Source organism: Protopterus annectens, chromosome 1.part0, assembly GCF_019279795.1.
Source record: "Protopterus annectens isolate FY-2018-M chromosome 1.part0, PAN1.0, whole genome shotgun sequence".
Lineage (NCBI taxonomy): Eukaryota > Metazoa > Chordata > Ceratodontiformes > Protopteridae > Protopterus > Protopterus annectens.
The window spans coordinates 1,542,948,372-1,542,971,175 of NC_056725.1; the positions used below are offsets into that span (position 1 = coordinate 1,542,948,372).

Genomic DNA, 22,804 nt, shown 5'->3' on the forward strand with positions numbered 1-22,804 from the left:
GTCCATAGATAAGAGAACTAATGATATAAACTGCACGTTTATAACAGATTATAAAAGGTTGCAAAGCAATGACAAACGGATGGGGCAGATTAACAAAAAGAATAGCAAAATTTTAGGAGCTGTAATCTTAACTGTTGCTTTTCAACATAGCAGCATTCTGGCAGAGCTACTGTCTCAACTTCAGAGGTGAAAAAAAGTCATTAAAGTTACACACAAAGGGAAGGCTCCTAGGCAAGACAGCTTCAATGCAGAAAGTTCTCACTTTCTAGCAGACTTATTCACCTTCCCATGGATTCAGCTTTTTGAGAGCTTCAAAGAATGGAAGACTAACATCACCTCAGCTGTCTCCAACATTAAGGTTCTACTTAAACCGTGGAAAGATAGGATGAAGGTGGCCAACTACAGGCCCGTATCACTACTGAATATTGATGTTAAAAGCTACTCCAGAATCCTTGCCCAGTGGCTTAATACAATACTCTCTCTGTTAATAACATCTAACAAAACTGGCTTTATCACAAGTAGATTAAGCACAGACTGTGAGCCCTATGGGTATAACCAAGGAGGATTAAAAAATGTGGGCAAGCTTGTTACTGCGATCATAGTTGACTGAGTAGGCCTTTAACATTGTGTTACAGGGCTACTTTTGGGGAATTTTGAAGATAACCAACAGTCAAATGAACCTACAAGCCCATATTATGATAAGTGGAACTCTTTCATACGTAGATACTAGGCTATCTGCCCTAGGGCATTTATAAGCCTAGCCAGAGTGTATTTGGCTTCCGCCTCCCTATTAGATTAGCCTACTGTGCGCCTCTATAAAGTAGGTCACAGAAGGTACCCTTTTAAGATTAGTTTACTGTGCCTCTGTCTAGCAACACAGGAGAGATCCCAGGGGTGAATTTGCGATTTCCCATCCACGTGTCCAAATTTCGCTTGAAGAGGGTCAGCGAGGGGCTATGTCTAACATGAATTGGGATTCTATTCCAGAGTGAGGGGAGCCTCTGGGAAATGAAACTGTCCCTCCAGCATGTCCTATTTATTTTTATGCTGAGGTTCAGGTCCCTGGAGCGTGTAGCTCTAAGGGACTTGGCTTTTTGAGGTGGAGCATGCCCATTAATTCTGGGTTTGACATGGCTTTGTATGTCAGGCATAGATCGCCTCTGAGTAGGCGGTAAGCAACTGAGTAGAGTTGGAGTTTCTTTAGTTGAGCTGCATAGAACATCTGTTTGTAGCCCATGATCCTCTTGGTGAGGTACTTTTGGGGTCTCTCCAGTTGCTGCAGGTGTCGGGTAAGGTACATCCCAAAAGGGGCATTGTATTCAATTATGGGCCTGATGAGTGACGAGTAGAGGGGCACAATGATCTCTCTTGATCTAGGTGCGAACCCTTTCGTGATAAGGTGGGCTATATAGAAGGTCTTTCTAACCACTTTGGCAACGTGATTATCAAAGGAGAGATTACTATCAACGTTGGTCCCCAAATCTCTAATTACTTCTTCCATACTTAATGGATTACCACCTATGTGGTAATTTGTGGGCACCTTGTTTTTCCCAAAGGGGATGACTGTGCACTTTTTAGCATTTAGCTTGAGGCCGTGGCTCTGGCAGCAAGCATCAGTCTCTGTGAGACCGTTTTGGAGGATGCTTGTGTCAGCTGGAGATTCGATTATGGCCCCCAGTTTGCAGTCATCTGCAAACTTTGTCAGCCATAATCCCCCCCGTGTTAGCCTGAACCTCAGAGAAGTATATACCAAACAAGAGAGGTCCCAGAACTGAGCCCTGTGGGATGCCACTTGTAACTGGTTTGGATTCGGACATGGCACCTGCAATTATGACCATGTGGGTTCTATCTCTGAGCCAGTTTGCAACCCATCTTGTGATATAGGGGTTGATATTTAACCTGGTAAACTTATTTATGATGCCCGAGTGGGGTATTGTGTCGAAGGCTTTTGCAAGGGCCAGGTAGGCTGTGTGGACTACCTTACCCTCATCTATGGCTTTGGTAACTGTTTCAAAGAAATCAACTTCTGCATTTGTTTAAACAAAGAAATGGCTCTCTTTACATCTTCTCCCTGCCCTTTTCGCCTTTTACGAGGAACTAGACAGAGGTACCCATCATCTCTTGGCTTGTTTTTGTTGAACACCAAACTCTGAATTAGAGTGTGGTTGAGCCACTGGAAGTTTGTTAGTTTATGTAATAAAACACCTCCATTTTGCAGAGGACTCTGTAATCTGTCAGAAAAATATGTATGTGTGTATGCTTAATGCTAATTAGAAACTAAATAAGTTAACACGTTTTTCATTCCATTTTATATGCACTATTTTATATATAGTTGAGTTTCATATGAGACTGAAAAGATGCTTTTTGAAACTGCAGTGTGCTTTCTGGAAATTGCAAGATGCCCTCTGACCTAGTAATTGCTAGCACAGCAATATTCATGTTTATGCCTTTTGGAAATGTACTTGAGAAGGAGGTGGTTATCTGCTAGGTCAGGAGAGAATGAACAATGCTATATCCTGTAAATGTAATGATTTTAAACAATCAGCTCTGTTCGAAGTATGAGAACATTGTGCAGCTGCAGAAGTTTAGAGATAATATAGACAAAGGATTATTAGAGAAATGAACTACTTTCTTTGTGCTCAAATTAGCCATAGTACCTTGAATGGTAACATTGCATATATCTAACCGGTGGTAGCCAAGGCCACGTTGTTTTTCTTAGGAAGTTTTTCACAAAAATTGATAAAATCAGCAGAATATTATGAAAGCAATTATTACTAAATGATGATGACAAAACTTGTGATTCACTACGTCGGCTTGGTAGGCAATGTCTTATTAGAAAGTGTATAAAAATGTAAGCATTTCCTGTTTCCAGTTAGACAAACTCTGCATTAGCACATTTTTGTCTCCTTGCTGCAATATTAAAGTGCCTTAACCTGACCCTACCGTGTTTTGATCATTTTTAAAGTATATTTTTCCTTTGACAGTTAGGTCCTTTGGTCCGGAAAGTACCTCTCACTCTAGGCCCAGGTCAGAATTGGGCCCGGTGGCATGTACCCATATGGAGAAGTGACCACATCGGCTCTTCTGTTTTGAAAGACCTTCGACTGAATTGTCATTCGAAAGAGGCCAGCCACTGTTTCTGATCTGAGATTGGAGGACGAGTCAACGTTCCGGTGGATCAACTCACGGAGGGTCAGGTAAGGAGGAATTTACCTTTTTTCTGTTTTAGATCAGGGACTTGTTACAGTACTGTTTTATCAGGGAGATTTGCATGTGCAGATCAGGGACAAAAAGATTGCTGTCTCGTCATAGATCAGGGAAACAGAATAGGTAGACAGTTATTCTAGATGAACTGTGAAAATGTGTAAAATCGTGGTATCACGTGATAAGAAGGGTTACGTTAACAATTTTTAACTTAGCTAAGGCAACATGGGAAATCAGTGCACAAAAAGTTCCCGAGACCTGCCCCTAACCGAAGACGCGAAATATATGCAATTACAGCATGCCGATAATGTTAAGTATTATACAAAATGGGTTGATAAATACAAATTTGATGGTAATTTAGATAAATCTTCACTTATTAAACTCGTTAGACAACTTAAAACAGACGCGAAAGGTCAGCTAAAAAAGCAACGACAATTAGGAGTCCCTCAGGCACACAGGTGGCTTGAGGAAGCAAACCGCAGGGAACAAAAAATTAAAAATTCAAAAGCAATGTTCTTACATAAAGAAGATAATAACTTGGTAATAGCAACAGCCCCTCCTCTGCCCCCTCCGCTTCCCTTACCAGAATATGAAGCAAGTGGACAAGCTGATCCACCTCCGCTATACCCAGCTGTTCCTGCAAAATTAAAACAGTTTGTCAGGGATCCTATCGAGACCAGGTCTCGAACACGCAACTTGAGAAGGGATATTGAATTATATGAAATAAATAGAAATTCACAAGCTATGATTGAGGAAGAGATATGTCCATTCATAGAAGTACCAAATCCACAGGCAGGACAGGATCCGACTCTTCCAGTATATAGACCGTGGACACCGGAAGACATCCGGAAAGTCACAGAGGGAATTCCCCATCCAAAAGTTAATTTTAGAAAATTCTTAGAAGACTTACAGGGCATGAGGTTAAGTTACCATTTGAATGGAGAAGTAGAAAAAGTAGTTAGACAAATTGTAGGTCCAGATTGGCACATGATCAGTGGCAACTGGAATCCCCGTGATGCAGAGCTTAGACCACTCCCACATAGTAACGCAGAACTGGACAACAGAGTGAAAGGTCTGACAGAACGAATCTCTGAGAAATGGAAGCCTAGGGCTGACTGGACTTGCATTAATCAGTGCATACAACATGAAGGTGAAACTGTTGATAGATATTATGCCAGATTATTAGAATGTTTTAATAACCATTGTGGAATGCAGGTACCTGAAGATCAAACACGATTCCCCATATGAGCAACAGCTAAAGAATGCATTCTTAAAAGGCAGTATTGCGCCCATTAGCAGCTTTATTACAAAGAACATGGTAGATCATCGTACAAGTAGATTACAGTCATTACTTGAATATGCAAGACATGCCGAAAGGCATTTTTAATAGCAAAAAGAAGAAGAAAACTTAAGTATTTGCAGTAGAAGACGGGTCAGAAGTCTTTGTAATACAAACTGGGAAGAAGGGCAAGAAAAATACCCAAGGAAACAAACAATCTGAAAAACTATCACAAGACTTTGAAGAGAGAAAGAAAAGGGGTAAATGTTTCACTTGTGGGAAAAAGGGACATTTGACAAGGGATTGCAGGCTAAATAAGAAGGTAACCACGGAAGATAAGGAGGGTGAGTAATGACTATATGATAGTCAAGAATCACTGGATAGGAATGAACAGGAAAAGACAAATGCAAATGTGGTAGCAAGGGTAGAGGATGTAACAGAAGGAATAGAGGATGTATGAATTCATAGATAATGAATGAAATTTTGGACTTAGCATTATTGAGCTTAGAGCTCTACTTAGCAGACACAAAACTGGAAGTTACACTTCTGGTAGAGAGGAGGGAAGTCAAATTTCTGTGTGACTCAGGGGCTTCACGGACCCTGATACATCCTTCCAAACTACCAGAAAATTCAGAATCACTAGACTACATATTAGTGAAAGCAGCTAATGGACAGCTGTATCGGGAGCCACTCTCCCACAACATAGCGATAACTGACCTGGTTTCAGGGATGACCCAGAAAAGCAAAATTGTTGTTTCTGCAAAATGCCCAGTGAATCTCTTGGGCAGAGACTTAATGCAGATATTTGGCATAGCCGTAGTTCCAACTATGCAGGGTATGGAAGCACAGCGACAAATGGATACTTTTGTAGTGCGACTGGAGGGTGAAACATTTTACTGGTATAGCCAGGACTTAGTTATGACTGGTCCAGGGGCAGTAACCGAAGAACTGATGAACGTAGCCAACGTAGCCATCAGTAAATCCCCCTCCCTTGACACTGATAAACAGCATTTGTTACATTGCACTCTATATTACTGTAACAGATCAGGACCTGATAAAGAATATGAGCAAGAACTGTTTAGAAACCATGCTAATAGTCTAGTATTATGAAATTTGTACTGAGACACAGAAGGAAACAGTGTAGTAAGCTGTTCATTGCCCCAGGAATTCCTAGCACTTTACAAATCTAATCGATTACCACATGTAAGCTTAACTAAAGATAGAAATCTGAAGTGGGCAGACCTAGGAAAAAAAGTCACAAGGTGGGAAAAACAGACAGTGTTAGAACTCTCTGAACAAGGAGTACAAAGGCAGAAATTAAACTGGATAACACAGACACACCCAGCTGTGCACTCACAGGCAAGTGAGGATAGCTGAGTAGCACTCTTACTAGAGGAAGAGGAAAAAGCCTTACGAGGCATACCAGAGACACTCTGGTCAACAGGGAAATCAGATGTAGGGCTTATTCGTACAGCAGGACCAGTTACTATTAAGCCAAAAATCAGCATTTTGACCTCAAAAGAGACAGTATCCCTTAAGAAAGGATGCAGAAATAGGAATCAAACCTATAATAGCAGCCTTACTTAAGGAAGGAGTCTTAATAGAATCTCCTGATTCACCATGTAATACACCCTTATTTCCTGTTAGGAAAGCGAACGGGGAATGGCGTATGGTCCAAGATTTACAAGCTGTAAATGACGCAGTTATACCCAGGGTACCAACGGTGCCAGATCCACACACCTTATTGAATGATCTGAAACCTCAGCAGAAGTATTTTTCTGTGGTAGATATTAGCAATGCATTTTTCTCAATACCGATACACCCAGTCAGCCAACATTGGTTTGCATTTACATTTCAGGGGAAACGGTATACATATACGAGACTACCACAGGGATATTGTGAAAGTCCAACAATATTCGCACAAGAAATGGCAAGTAACCTGGCGGGATTTATCCCACCGAAAGGTAGTCAGATTTTACTTTATGTAGACGACATTCTGCTGGCAGCCCCCACCCAGCAAGAATGCAGAGAGGATACCATAGCATTATTATAATTTTAGCTACTCAAGGACACAAGGTAAACAAAAACAAACTGCAACTTTGGAAAAAACAGGTTAAATACCTGGGATATGTAATATCCAAAGAAGGCAGAATATTAGATGAAGACAGAAAAACAGCAATATTACAAGCACCTAGACCAACTACCAAGAAGAAAATGATGTCCTTCCTGGGTACTACTAACTTTTGTTAGAGTTGGATACCAAACTATGCTTTGGAGTCTGCTCCGCTGACTAATTTGATATTCAAAAAAACGATGGCGGCACAGGATTTATTACAGTGGACACCAGAAGCAGAATCAGCTTTCTGCAAACTGAAACAACTGACAGTTTGGTAATCCTAAAATTAAGGAAGAAGCTATCATAAGCGATTTTTCCAAACTGTAGACTGTAAGCAAGGTTATATGACATCAGTGTTAACACAACAGCATGGGGACAAACAACGCCCCATAGCTTACTATTCATCACAGTTAGACCCAGTGGCGCGATCCTTGCCCCACTGTGTACAAGCAGTAGTCGCAGCTGCAATGGCAGTGCAGGCTTCAGCCTCAGTGGTATTGTTCCACCCTCTCACATTGAGAGTGCCTCATGCAGTCGCGATTATTTTACTGCAAGAAAAAGTAGCATATCTTTCTCCTGCTAGACATCTTTCCTGTATGACTATACTGTTGAGCCAGCCAACCTCATATGACAATTGAACGATGCACAACTTTGAATCCGTCATCCTTGCTCCCAACCCCTGCAGATGGCAAACCACACTGCTGCCTGCAGGAGACTGAACAGAAGACACTACCTAGAAAAGACCTTACAGATGTTCCCTTGGATGATGCCGAGGTGAATACTATGTGGACGGCTCGTGCAGAAGGGGTCCTACAGGACAGAATCTAGTGGGGTATGCAGTAGTTTCTGATACAGAGATTTTAGAAGCAAAGTCTTTACCACACAACTTATCTGCACACGCAGCAGAATTGATTGCCTTGACAAGGGCATGTACCTTAGCAAAAGGTAAGAAAGTAAAACATTTTTACTGACAGTCAGTATGCTTCTTCTACTGTACATGTTTTTGCGCAGCAGTGGAAAACTAGAGGAATGATAACATCTACTGGTAAACCAATTAACCATGCGCAATTTATTTAGATTTGTTAGACTCTATTCAGTTACCTCAGAAATTAGCTATTTATAAATGCGTAGCTCATACCAAACAACAGGATAGAATTTCAAAAGGTAACGCGAGGGCTGATACAGCTGCAAAACAAGCAGCTTCAGAAGTTTTTCTTTTGAGTGAGGAGTTACAACCATCTGAGATTTTAGATTTAGAAATATTAAAAACAATGCAGACACTTGCTACAAATGTAGAAAAACAAAATTGAGTGAGGAGTTACAACCATCTGAGATTTTAGATTTAGAAATATTAAAAACAAAGCAGACACTTGCTACAAATGTAGAAAAACAAAAGTGGATAAAACTAGGAGCAATCCTTGAGAAGGGACTGTACATCTTCAAAGAAAATAAACCAATCTTACCATCTAACTTGTTTAGATATGCAGCTTTTTTGAGCCATAGGCAGAGCCAAGTCTCAACAGGGAGGATGGTACAGTTAGTGAATCGAGTGTTTACGACGTATGGATTTACTAATTACACAAAAAATGTTTGTGCAGCATGCCATGTTTGTAACAAGCATCATGCACAAGGGGCATTGAAACCTAAGCAAGGGAGTTTCCCTATACCACCGTATCCGTTTCATACTATTTGTATGGATTTTATAGAACTGAACAAATGCGAAAATAAGAAGTACTGCCTTGTCATTGTAGATATGTTTTCCAAATCGGTGGAAGCTTTTCCAACTAAAAATCCAGATGCAGCTACTGTTGCAAAAGTCCTTGTTAAAGAAATTATTCCTAGATTTGGCATACCGGAAAAGATTTATGGTGACAATGGCACACACTTTGTAAATCAAACTATACAACAACTTAGTCGCCATTTCGGGATATCACTGAAAAACCATTGTGCATACCACCCCCAATCTGCAGGATTAGTGGAGAGGCATAATGGGGTGTTGAAGAATAAACTTATAAAATTGATTAGTGAGACACAAAAGAACTGGGTGCACTGTTTACCTCTGGCACTGTTGATCATGGGAACTGTTCCAAATGCAAAAGGGTTAACTCTTTGAAGTTCTGTTTGGGAGGGCATATTATACACCTCAATGGAAACCTCTCATGTCTGCAGAGCAGGAGGCTGACAGTTCACTTGCAGGGTATATGAGCCGATTTTTGAATAACAAACTTTTGCAGTTAAATTCTGTTTCAGATAAAGAGCAAACAAAACCATCGGAAGCAGCAGTAGCCCCAGGTGCATGGGTCTGGGTGAAGATAGTGAAGAGAAAAAACTGGAGTTCTCCGAAGTGGGAAGGGCCATACCAGGTACTACTGTCAACACCCACTGCAGTCAAGATCGTGGAGCGAGCGTCCTGGATTCATCTGACACACTGTAAACTGGTTAAGAACTGTGAACTGGACAAAAACCTTGTTACTGTTGTACAACGAGAACAAAATGACCAGGTATAGAGCAAACAGAGACACTGAACAACCTCAGAAAACTTGCATGATTATTCTGGTAGCTATACTGATAACATTGTTCTTTTTGTTGTGGCCTTTCCTTTTTCCTGCCACAAAAGTTGAACTGATTAAACGTGATGAGCCGAACAGACGCTGGCACCCAAACTTTAACACTTATCAGGCAATTGCACGTGTGTATGCTGAGACTTTTAATGTTTCGAACTGCTGGATCTGCACAGCCATACCAACAGCATACGGGGGGTTATTAATGACTGCAGTCCCCCTTGGGGTCAATGAGACCTGGGAAAATCTGGTTTATGATACAGTATCTATTAAAGCATATGATAAGGTAGCACTGTATTTGCCTGTGACACAAAAGGGAATTGTATGTTTTTATAAGAATGACACAATTCAAGTGGGTTGGAGCAAGTGTAATGTGACTGTACATTATAAATGTTATACCAAAGCAAACAAAATGGGTGGAACTTGTAGTTCAAATGATGACTCATTTCTTGAGTCCATGCATAAGACTATTGACCAAGTGCAACGTAATCCTGTACTTTTTAAACAATTATCTGTAATACATAGGAAAATGTTTCATGCAGGGCAGCCACTTCGTAAAAAAGTAACTACTAAGGTAGAGGATTGTTATTTTGTGTGTGGTAAAAAAGCATATAAATGGTTAACTGAGAATTGGTCCGGCAGTTGTTTTTTGGGGTACCTGGTCCCGGCCATACGACACACTGCAGTTTTGCCGCAGGGAAATATTCAAAATACCCGAGATGTGGCTAAGAAAGCTGTCAGAAAGCCTGAAAATCCAGTGGGACAGATCGAGGCGGGCTGGAAAGACCATCATACTGTGGGTACCAAACTGACGCACATGGACTTGAGTGATGCTGTTATATCGTGGGCAGGCATATTACCTGCATATGGCGCAGTAAAATCGATTTGGGAGCTGTGAAAACTGTCCAAACTTCTCGAAGTAATGAGTAATGCAACTTTTTCTGCTCTTGAACTGATAACTGATGAACTGAATGCTATGAGAACTGTAGTGCTCCAGAACCGAATGGCTCTTGACTTCACCCTAGCGGCAAGGGGTTGTACGTGCGCTTTAATCAAAGAAGAGTGCTGTGCGTATATACCAGATCAACATGAGATAAATGACCACCTTGAGGTGATGCAGCAAGTATCGGCCATGACCAAGCCAGGCCCAAACCCTCTGACAGACTTTTTCCAGAATTTGTTTGGGGGGTGGGGTTCCATCCTAATGAACATCTTGATTGCCATTTGTGTGGGATTGCTCCCGATAGGAGCTTGTATTTGTTGTGGTATCCCCTGCATGAAAAAATTAATCAAAGAATTTATAGATATATCAGTTTCTGAGACTATGTATCAAAGTACTGAACTTGAAGAATTGTTAGAATGTGAAACTCTTTCATACGTTTAAACTGAATGACTTTCTTAACTGCAAATCCAGAATGGAAGATGTTAGGAAAAGAAGCAAACAGTTTATTCTTTTGAAAATAGAATTAAAAAGTATTAACAGGGGGGAAATGTCAGAAAAATATGTATTAATGTGTGCATGCTTAATGCTAATTAGAAACTAAATAAGTTAACACGTTTTTCATTCTATTTTATATGCACTATTTTATATATAGTTGAGTTTCATATGAGACTGAAAAGATGCTTTTTGAAACTGCAGTGTGCTTTCTGAAAATTGCAAGATGCCCTCTGACCTAGTAATTGCTAGCACAGCAATATTCATGTTTATGCCTTTTGGAAATGTACTTGAGAAGCAGGTGGTTATCTGCTAGGTCAGGAGAGAATGAATGAACAATGCTATATCCTGTAAATGTAATGATTTTAAACAATCAGCTCTGTTCGAAGTATGAGAACATGTGCAGCTGCAGAAGTTTAGAGATAATATAGACAAAGGATTGTTAGAGAAATGAACTACTTGCTTTGTGCTCCAATTAGCTATAGTACCTTGAATGGTAACATTGCATATATCTAACCGGTGGTAGCCAAGGCCACGTTGTTTTTCTTAGGAAGTTTCTCACAAAAATTGATAAATCAGCAGAATATTATGAAAGCAATTACTACGAAACGATGATGACAAAACTTGTGATTCACTACGTCAGCTTGGTAGGCAATGTCTTATTACAAAGTGTATAAAAATGTAAGCATTTCCTGTTTCTAGTTAGACAAACTCTGTATTAGCACGTTTTTGTCTCCTTGCTGCAAGATTAAAGTGCCTTAACCTGAACCTACCATGTTTTGATAATTTTTAAAGTATATTTTTCCTTTGACAAATCCTATCCCAAGCCCAAGTTAAGGGTATCGTCGTCATTCAAAAGATCTTTGTCAGGCCTAAAGCTGAATGAAATAAAGAAAGAGAATTGGTCCCCAATGAGTAACAAAACTGCTTCAACAGTCAGAATGGGTGGCCCTTTTTGCTTAGTCTACTTCACCTCCTAAATATTTAGGGGTTCTCCTGCCTGAGGATTCTAGTGAAATTAATACAATTCATTTGGAGAAGATGTAAAGAGAATTATTTCTTTGTTTAAACAAATGCAGAAGACTAAGACTATCATTGCTAGAGGAGAGCAACAGTTAAGGCATTTGTTGCCTCTCATGTATTTTATCTACTCAGGCATTTGCCGATGTTATTAGAAGACATATTATACAAAGGTAACTAAACCAATTTAGACAATTTTTATGGGACATGGAAAGGAGAAACATCCCAGGATTTATTCTGTCAATTCCTCACGAGTATGCTCAGCAGTGATCTGTCCTCAATGTATACAAAATTATACGCTTTCTATTCTAATCACTTACTCTTCTACAATAATAAATGCCCACCAGTCTGGGCACTTCTAAATGGTAGGGATTTGCATTCCTTTTACCAGAGTTCTCAGCTGGTAAAATCTCCCCTCGACTTTAAAGAGCGGAGAATATCTGCAAGCAATTTCCAGGGCCTTGAGAGAGTTAGAAAATGTAGCAAAGCCAGTAAAGGTCTGGAGATCTACAACCCCTCTAGGAGACTGATGACATCTATACCTTAATAAAGTCTTTCTTAGGGGACCCTAGTCAAAAAAGGAATCAGTTGGCTATCTGATTTGACCCAAAGTGTAAATGTAACCTAGTGGCTGCCAGTTTTCATTATCTGGCAAGTAAGTGGGGTCTTAAGACCAAGCAACATTGGAGATATTCAAGTATTGAGGCAAACGATAGAGAATTTGAATTGGAAAGTGCAGCTCCCTATTTTTAGTAAAACATGGACGGAAAAACTTTAAACTGGATCAGCATAAAGGGTTGAAAACCATGCAGCTCTACAGACATTTTAATAAGTACAGCTATAGAGGAAAGTGACCACATACTTAGTGTAATGTTTATGGCTCTGAAAGGAGAAGACAGCAGTATGCTAATAGCCAAGTTCAAGTATCTAATCTTTAAACAGAAGCAAACTTCTCTCATTTTTGAAAAGTTGCTGCCACTTTGGTATGGAAGTTATTGACCCTTCTGATAAGCTGTTTGTTAAAAATTTTGAGAGGTCAGCAAATTGTGGCCTTTACCCTAGGGATGCAGCGGACCTTGTTCACAGATTTTGGGGTGCAGTTTGGTTAATAAATTATGGAAATATCTCTCTTCAATCATCAGTAACTGGCTGGTTCTCCCCTAGAATGTAGGACTGAAGTATTCTTCACAGTCTAACACACACACTGTTAATTTCCTGAAAACTGGTGCTGCGGAGTTAGGTATACCAGCTAGGTAGAATATATGCTATAAAGCTAGCCTCTGGAAGGACTCGGGCAAGTTTAGATACTTAGACCTGCAGCATTGAATGAAGTGAACCCAAAAAGGTTTGGGGCTGGATCCTCAGCAGTCATTCACAGGTACTCAAGTACCAACTTGGACTCTATGAAAAAAGATCTACAAGGGCACTGGTACAACTGGATAAATTTCCTAAAATCATGTATAATACAGGGTGGGTTCTTTAGATATGAACAATAATACATTTAGCACTGTTCTAGTGTAAAGAACGTCTACCCATGGGGGCTTGACTGGCAAGGGTATTTTGGAATATTACTTTGAATTATTTTTATCTGTTACTAATTTAAATTATTGTTTAATATCTTTCATTAGAAGTTGTGTTAGACCACTGTATCTGTGAGTAGTGATTTTTTAAGAGTTTACCACAGCTCTAAATATATCACAGGGTTCTTGTTCAGTTATGCCTTTTTTCCCCTCTTTTCATTAATTATTTCAAGCTAAGGTCAATGTGATCTAAGTGATACTATTTGTGTTTGGTCTTAATGAAGCTGCAATAAAGAAAAATTATTTGTGTTTGGTCTTAATGAAGCTGCAACAATGTTATGACAACAGCGAAGCACACAAATCACTTCACACACAGCACAACCTATGTGACAAATTACTGAATTGTAATATACTGAAAGTCATAATTCTGAATTCAAAATCCTGAGAATGTCAAAATGTTGAAACTTGAAAATACTGAACTCAAACAATACTTACTAAAAGCATGCATGTACTACATACACACACACACACACACACACACACACACACACACAGCACCAGTACAGAGCCAGTCAATAAACAATATCCCTCCCCTATTAGTGAAACTCAAGACACAAACTCTAATATCAGTTCTGTTGGGGGGGGGGGGGTTCCAGCTCTCTACGCATGTAGGACGGTAAGTATTTTGATTTTAACAATTTAGCATTTGGATATTTCAACATTGTACATTCAATATGTTATGGATTTTGTTATTTTGCTTTTCAGTAAATTGACATGGACCACTACATAAGAGAAGACAGTGTCAAAACGAACAGTTATGTCAAATTTAACTAAAATCAAAATTAAAACATATAAAAATTATAACAGAAAACATATACATGACTCATAAAAAATAAGTTTCCATGAAATCTATAATATTAGAGTTTCAACACTTTTTCCAGAAAGAGAGAGAGTAAAAAGGCACAATGACAAAATTAAAGGGGAAAATAATCCTGCAGGCTCCATATCACAAAGTCATAGAGCTCCGACTACAGCCTGAGTGACCTGGGTGCAACAGAATCCAACTGTGAGGTATGGGGGATGGGAATTAAGCCACCCATAACTAGCTTACCAGACCCCTGGGGGCTAGTGGTAGTTAAGCTAACTGCAAGAATGTAACCCTGTGTATGCCAGGACAAATTTATCTGAAGGGAATGGTTGAAAGGTAGCCACCATACACCATAACCAGCCAGTCAGCTAAAAAGTGAACTTCACTTTATTGCCACAGATGCTATAACTGCACCTCACAGTTCAACCGAGTTTGCAATCAATCCCAAATCAACTAATTCTCCAAAGGAAGTGCACATATTATAAAAGGGCTTTTAAACCTTTGCTGTAATCATTCTTCTTTGACTGCTTGTCAAATTGTTTTGCATGCACTTCACATGCAAAATATGGTTATCTATTCTTTGCAGTTATAGAGTGTTTTAAAGATGTATTGCAACCATCTTATTTTTGTCTTACGTCTTCTCCTGTATAATTTCAAATGTTGCTCCATGGGCCCTGGCTATGGCTGAAAGGGTCTTCTGACCAGCCCACTTATCGAATTATCAAACTGTAAGCAGTTGTCTAGTGCTGCTGGCCCCACTTTTATAGTTTACTTACAGATCACAATGGCAGACAAGGTACAAAAACAAAATTAGCAATGCCATGAATGACTGCCTACAGTTTTTGACACTTTCACACACCACTCCCTGACAAAGGTATGGGATCCAAAAGAAAATTTCTTCCTGGAATGGGAAGACCCCCAACACAGTGATGCAGGATGCTGGGGCAGAAGACTGCAGAAGCAATAGGGAGTCTAGGAGTTGGGCAGAGTTTGATGGCAAAGGCAGAGAGAGAGACAGGATAAAATACAAAAAAGTGCATGAAGGTGACATGCACTCGACAAAGTTGCACTGTCTGCTCCAGATCATCTACTACGAATTAAGAAGAAAAGGTTTTGAAGACCATGGCCAGCTTGATCTCAGCCAGAAGAAGAAAAGACATACTGGGTATAAAGGCAGGTAAGTGAGCTACAGCTCACAGTGATACAAAATCTGTCTTCCATCAGAGGGTTGCTTTGACAGGTGTATGACAGAGGGTATTAAGAATGAAGCAGCAGGCCATGGATGGTTAAGGACATTTACATTTACAAGGCAACTCCTGAAAAAAGTTACATTTTGATTTTAAAAATCAGGGACACTGCCCCCTAGCCCTTACTAGGGAAAGCAAAGATGTACAGAACTGGCTGTTGCCGAGTCAATCAAGAAAGAGCAGACCAAACAGGAACTGGTACTCAGTCGCAGACTATGAGAACACTGCAAGGCACTACATCAGACCAGATGCACAAACCTTGAAAGTGAATTACAAACAGGGTGTGAGAGAGAGAGAGAGAGAGAGAGAGAGAGAGAGAGAGAGAGAGAGTGAGAGAGAGAGAAGCATCCAAATGAAACAGTTTAATGAAGATTTCTATTAAAACAAAAAAAAAAACAAAACAAAAACAAACTATATTTTTCAAGTTGTCTGCTCGTCTTGGTACACCAATCCAGTCTGCACCTTTACAAACCAGTTAAATTTATACTAATCGTGCCAACACAAATTAAAATAAAACAGTAAATGTCTGATTTAGCCAACTTTGAGGAGTGCAGTTCACAATTATTTATTTATTTTTACATTTGTTAACCGGGTTAGTCTGTCTGGGTTCTTAGAAGCCCTTTATCAGCAGAGACCCGAGGAGAAAAGCTCCCAAAAAAAAAAAAAAAAAAAAAAAAAAAAAAAAAAAAAAAAAAGTTTTAAGTAAACAAACAGTAAGAACAAAGATAAAGCACAGATCACATTTTAAGTATACATATTTCTGAAGTAATTACATAACATGCAATAAAGGAATATACAGAATGGATGGAAATACAATACAATACAATACATACATGAAAATGTTCACGTAGTATGGCAAGGAACTAAGCAGAAATAAATAAATAAAATAAACAGTAAATGTCTGATTTAGCCAACTTTGAGGAGTGCAGTTCACAATCTTACTATGAAATATGTTGACATTTGGCAGATGCACTATGGACCTCACATCTGTAACATCCCTGTGGAATTTACGCTAATATACAGTAGCACTCTGCATGCTATATCCTCAGTCTCAGTTCTTACATACCTTCTGAATTGAAGTCTGTAGCAAAACTGATGAAAACACTGTGAGAATTTATGGTAAGTCCACAGCAGGCAGGCACACCTCCTTTTCCCTCATATCCAGAGCAGCCATAGCAAAGACTATACTTCTCCCAAAAATACAGTACATTTTACCTTTACTAACCCGAACACACACAGTTCAGATAACTGAAAACAAAATATATTAACATTTAGCAAACTCCCACACTAATCACTGTGACCTCATTAACGCACTAAATTGGCTTCCTGCCCAAGCTAGGACCCTTTTTCTGCTACACCCTCTAGGATACTGCCCATCTTTGAGAATAAAACTACCACTGAAAAATATATTCACTCCTTAAGTGAAAACCATAAAGACTGTACGACTCTCCCTATCCAAGCCTCAAAAAAACTATTTGATGAAAAAGCCTTTACTAGATCTAGACCTACTGCTTGGAAACAACTGCCAACAGAAATAATTTCCTTGGTAACACTGCATGAATTCAAAAAGGCACTACAAAAAAAGCTAACAGGATACAGCAAGGTACAATTGCTTCAAAGACAATGGCTAATTCATCCTAAACATTACATTTTCTTCCCATTTTAATAAAATACTGTAAAGCACTCCTGAAGTTTACAACCTATTGCACCACTTGGACAGAGCACATTACTGCATTTTGAGTGTATCCTGATTTTTGACTTTGTAAAATAACTGTATGCTATGTATACGATATATGAACTCTGTATAAGCAAGACTGGTATATTGCTTTCTTCTGTCAAACTACTCTGTGAGCTCAGGTCATGGCTGAAAATGAACATAAGCCCACTTACCCGGTCAACAAACAGCAAATAAATAAATTAATTCAGGAAATCCTTATTTTTTTTTAAATATAAAAACAAATATTTAGTTGTTCAGTTTTGCTTCCAGTATTCTAGACCAATTTGGGTTCATAAATGTAGACATTATTCATTTTTATAACTTTAAAATGTACTCACTAGATTCTTCAAGCAGTAATAATGCTGGGTAGTTTAAAAACCATGACAACTTAGAACTAACAAGGACAGCTAACAAAAAGTGAAACTAAAAAGATGAATTATTCACAACATATACAGTGCTAGATTTCAACTGTAGAAAAGGAGAGGGGAAAAGACTACCAGACTGCCTTACAGAGAATGGACTTAGGCCAAGAGCAGCGGCCCAGCAAATTTGCCTTGGTGAAAAAAGCCCACCAGATAGACGGGTCGGGATAGGACAGGCAGGAAAGTAGGAGAGTCTGGAAGGTAGGGTAAAACTGAACAGGTAGCTGGGACAGGAACAGCAGTTAAAAATGGAGGTTAGATTAGATTACAAAAAAGTGTGCCAAAGCAGCAAGAAAGAAATCCACCCATCTACTTATCGTCATGACAGCAAGTGTGTGGCTGCCACGGAGGTTAAAACCTTGTTGGCTCAATAAGGCAATTAAAAACTAGCAATCATAAATAAATTTTCTGTTTTTCCCCACAGTGTTTTTTTAAGGGTTTTTTCCTTCCCTAGGAAGGGCCACTGAAGACAAGACTGGAGTGTTGTTGCAGCCATGTACATGGGCAAAAGGGTAGTTTTGGAAATCTGAATTTTGATTGAATGACCAGGGGTGAGACAGCACAGGCTAAGACAGCTTGACCCTCATGCTGGCAAGCTGTGGCCACCACCACATGGCTTGGGGTCCTGAACATGGGGTGGACCTTTGCATGCTTTACTCCACAGCAGGCAGGCTTGGACCCAGTGATGACTGCTGGCAATTCCTGGATTTTTGCAAACTTCTCAGCTTTTGTATCAAATCTGCATGCTGTGATGGTTCAATACTCTAGAGACAGACTGGCCTAAATGGCAGCTTGCCGAGTACTGCCCTCTGTATACACACACACACACACACACACACACACACACACACACACACACACACACACACAAAACCAGTTATTGTTTGCGGCTTTGATTACATTGACGATTGTAAAAGTTGGGCATTAATTCACAAAACACTGATGACTACACTGACTGGGTTTGCAAGTGGCACCGAATTGGTGTTTGCTCTAAATGGAATTTAACAGGCTTAATAAACGAAAGGCTGCAGTCACTTTTCAGCATAGATCTGTTATGATTATTAATTATGAGTAAATCAGACAGCCTGACACACACTAAGCAATAATATGCATTTAAGTACAATAAATTCAATAAACAAACTGTGTTTCTGTTAAACTGAAAACACTAGGCTCTTATCCCATAAAATAGTACACCTGTAACTGCCCATTTTGTTTTTAAAAGGTTTCAGCTCCAGCTCCAACTCCAACTCATTTTCACAGAACCTCTTCGGAAATACTGCCAGCAGCAGTTTAACAGAGAAAATACACTATCTGGCTGCATAACAGAATAGAGAAAATACACTATCTGGCTGCATAACAGAAAAAGACAAAAAAAAAATACACACATATATATATATATATATATATATATATATATATAAAACTACCACACCTCTCAACCACTTACCTCCAGACTCAAGGGCAACTTTATTTTAGTTTGTTTACTGGGGTAATACAGTGATCACTATAGACTATTTGAAATTAATCAAGCACACTTTTTAAAATATCAGAATAACCCAAGAAGTCAACAGAATAAGAGGAAATAAACAATTTGTTTCAGAAAATGCATGTTAAAGTCTGATTACTGTCATTATCAGCCACATTTTCTCATAAAATCTGTTGGGGTGGGAAGACAACATTTTGGGCCAAAATCAGGGACAGTTGAAACATCCGATACCTACACATTTTATTCTCCCGGTTACCAAATGTGAAATAAATAAATGCTGTAAATGTGAAATAAATAAATAAATAATACAAAAAGGTTATTATCTAGGTCTCCTGTCAAGAAAAAATATTAAAGTCGGCCCCCCAGCACTATGATGGTTTGTCTTGTCTTGGGAACCGCTAAGAAACCAAGTGCAACCACTACATACTATAGTTTCCTGTCCAAAGAAGTACTGTCTGAATAGGGCTTTGGAAGCGCTACCATCACTTGAATGACTTATGCATCATGATCCAACCCATGCATCTCCCATGACTCTGGAAAAAAAATGACTCATCCAAAAGAAGTTTACTGCAGCACATGCATCATGTTCTTATTTAACTTGCCACTGAAAATGCAAACTGTATCCAGAGCTTAAAAAAAAAAAAAAAAACTCGGCACAGAAATGCAAACTGTATCCAGTGCTAAAAACTAAGCTAAAAATGTACTGGGCACAAGAATGCCTACAATCTCGAGCTAAACTGGTATTTATTTTTTACATACCATGAGCCCATTTTATATGATATTTTTCAAACTTCATTTTACAACTAGAACAACTTGAGTAAAATGCCAGTAACATTACTGCTCATTAGGAAAGAAACAGGCTTTATTTTAAAATATTGCTTTATGTTTACAGATCAAATCATGCAAACGTTCTGCCAAAGCCAGACCCATATTACTTCCTATCGGCGTTACCCAACTCCACACCCAGGCTTTGCGGCCTAACCCCGCCCCCCACTTGGGAAGAATAATAAAGATAACGGATTATTCTAGCACACATACACACTTTAAAATAATAACATGAGTAACTTACATGAGATCAGGCCGGTGTTTGTGGATTATAGCGCAAAAGGCCAGTCCGTCCTTGAAGGAGCTGTTCATGTTTTTAATCTCCACATTAGGGTACCCTTGGCACTGCAGCCGGCACCACTCCTGCAGAGCCCTGGTAGCGGACATTATTCCAATAAAAAGCAAAGACTTAGTAAATCCAAGGAAATAAGTTAAACAAGACTGGCATTCCCACTTAGTACATTATATTCCAAGCATCGTTCCAGACAAAGCAACAAGGTTTCCGATAAAAATCATAATCCTGTAAATAATCTCAACAGCAATGTATAAGTGGCAGCAATAACCACTGTTTAAAATGTACCACTTTTTAAGCCGAGAGCTCTTTGGTGGAAAGATACACCTGACATTTGCCTTAGTAGCTAGGGACTTGAAACCCCATGCAGGTTTCAGAATAAAATAAAGAGGCCAATCTGGGGAGAAAGAACTAAACTAGTCCTGGGACAGGACTCCTGGCTCAAACAGTATTAACTGTAACAAGAAGGTATAACATCGGAACAGTAACTTCCCACACAGTGTGTTATGCAGGACTTGGTTCTACTTCTACAGTCCATGTTCTCCGTACCGGAGTGACCTGGTTATCGTTTTTGAAGCAGGTAGTGATGTATGGAGTCAAGCTGAAGGAACCCCTTCAGCGTGTTGAAAAGGTGTATAAACTTAAGTATAACTGCACACTTCTCAAACTCTGAGAAACATCGCTGTACATAACCAAATCACTTTCTGTGTAAAACTGCCACCAAGACAAAAACGCTGAATGAAACAGTCTTCAAATGTTCTCAGTCACGTGCATAGCTCATCCTCCTCTTGTCTAGAAGCTCTCCAGATTTTCTTTAGACTCCTCAAAATATGTATATTAAGACCAAAATAGCTGCGAACAACCGTTTAAAAAAAAAACCTTCTCTCACCCTTCAGTATTCCGCAATGAAAGTGAACATACCTTCTGTGAAACCAGACATCATAACACTTGTTCCTTTTTTTCCACGCAGTAAAAAAAAAATCATCAGACCAAAAAAAAAAGTTTTACACAATCGGTCAAATGCCAGTTTTTTTTCATACCAACATGCTTCCAAAACTCACTCCAAAACACAAAAATAGTGTTGGATTCTACATATACAGAGCTTGCTGTCTGCCGTTTCAAAAGAGATACAAAGCAGCTGTCTCCCGCAGCAATCACACCCTTTGCTGACGGTCATACACTGTGACACATCTGTTGATGAAACATATCAGGCTGCACTTTATTCCAGTTCTCTAACTTAGCGTCAGCATTTGGTTATATATTAAAAAAAATAAAAATCCTAATGATTTCTGGAAAAAAAAGAGTCTGAAATAACGACCAGTCAAGCCCGTAGGTTTTTTAAGAACTGAGTTGCTGAAATCTCGGAAATTACAGACGTCTGTGCATAATTCTCACAAGAAAAGCTGCTAGTTTCTGGGGAGTGGATGCCAGAGTGTGAGTGTAAGTCCAGTTAAACCAGTCTTCTCCACCCAGATTCCACATTCCATTAAATTGTTGCAGAACGCTTACTAAATGATATTTATGTTCATTTGCCTTAAGATGGTAACGTGCTCATGATGAACAAACAAATAATCAGGGCCGGTGTTAGCATTTTGGGGGGCCGTCTCGGCACTTCCAGTATAAGTATCGTCCTGTCAATACCACACCTCCTAAGAAACCTTTTAGTTTATGTTGCAAACATTTAGGAATAGTACACAGACAGACCTGTAGCTACAAGCTCTTACATTACAGCAGGCCTATATACCACACTTTGTTGACCTGGCTAACAAAGGGACACTTACAGTTATTGGCATTTAGATGCAACAATGATACATTACAACAACTCTATGAACATGTCTGGACTTAAATGAAGTGATGACTAGGCCTACTGTTTCAACACCCCACCCCACCCCCACCCCCCGCCCCATCGAGTCCTCTTCTCTGACCCCCCCCCCCCCCTTCTCTTGGCCTCCCCATACCATGCACATTACTTTTCTTCTTCTGCTCACATTTTGCCTTACTCTCAGCTTTTTCAAGAAGCCATAATTTCTATATGCTCTGAAGTACATTTTAAAGTTTCTTTCTCTTTACACAACCTTTTCATCGAATAATGGCTTGAACAGAAATTATTAAGGAAAGAAATTCACTGTTGCTGTTCAGCTTTAGTTTTCCTTGCATCCTTTCAGCAAACCTTTCCTGACCAAGACAGCACAGTAATAACCATTTAGGAAATAACTCAAGCCGGTGACTCCAAAGCCATAGGGGTTATATATGTGCCCTCGGATACATTTTAGAGCATTTTCTCAGCATTTTACTCCAATGATGGCCTAAAAAAAATCATGAAAAAGAAAATAATTTCAGTCTTATTTTTTTCTTTCAAGGAAGTCATAAGTTGTGCCCAAAGCTTAATGTTCAAAGCTGACAAAAATAGTAGCTCACAATAAACTAACAAGCCAGTTGTGGGAATACATAGGTCTTATCTGGGAATATTGCCACCTTCCCTAACCCCCCACAAAAGACAGTTGCTGCCTATACATCCCTCTGGTGTTAGACTAGGATGAAAGCAGAGGTTTAAATTGCCTTAGCCATATATTTCAAGTGACTGCTGATATACATATACATCGCATGCTTCCTCACCCCTAACCATCAAAGTCAGCCCTGTGTATATGTGCCTGATGTGTGATTGTGAGAATGATTTCAGTAATATATTCTAATTTGTTGCTTCTAGACAGTACACAACCCCTACACAAGCTATAGTAACCTTCTTTTTATACCTCTGAGGTCTGTGTGAAAAGTAAATAAACAATCACCACACTGTCCTCAGCTCAAACAT

The 22,804-nt window shown here is 39.4% G+C and overlaps 1 protein-coding gene across 1 annotated transcript in view; it reads right to left on the reverse strand.

Annotated features, from left to right (window-relative positions):
- MICALL1 (MICAL like 1) overlaps positions 1–21,518 on the reverse strand; it is a 977,256-nt gene extending 955,738 nt beyond the window's left edge. The window contains exon 1 of the mRNA XM_044068010.1: positions 19,945–21,518. Coding sequence (XP_043923945.1) covers positions 19,945–20,087 — 143 coding nt within the window. The 5' untranslated portion in view covers positions 20,088–21,518. The remainder of the gene's footprint in view (positions 1–19,944) is intronic.
- Positions 21,519–22,804: the final 1,286 nt, after the last annotated feature.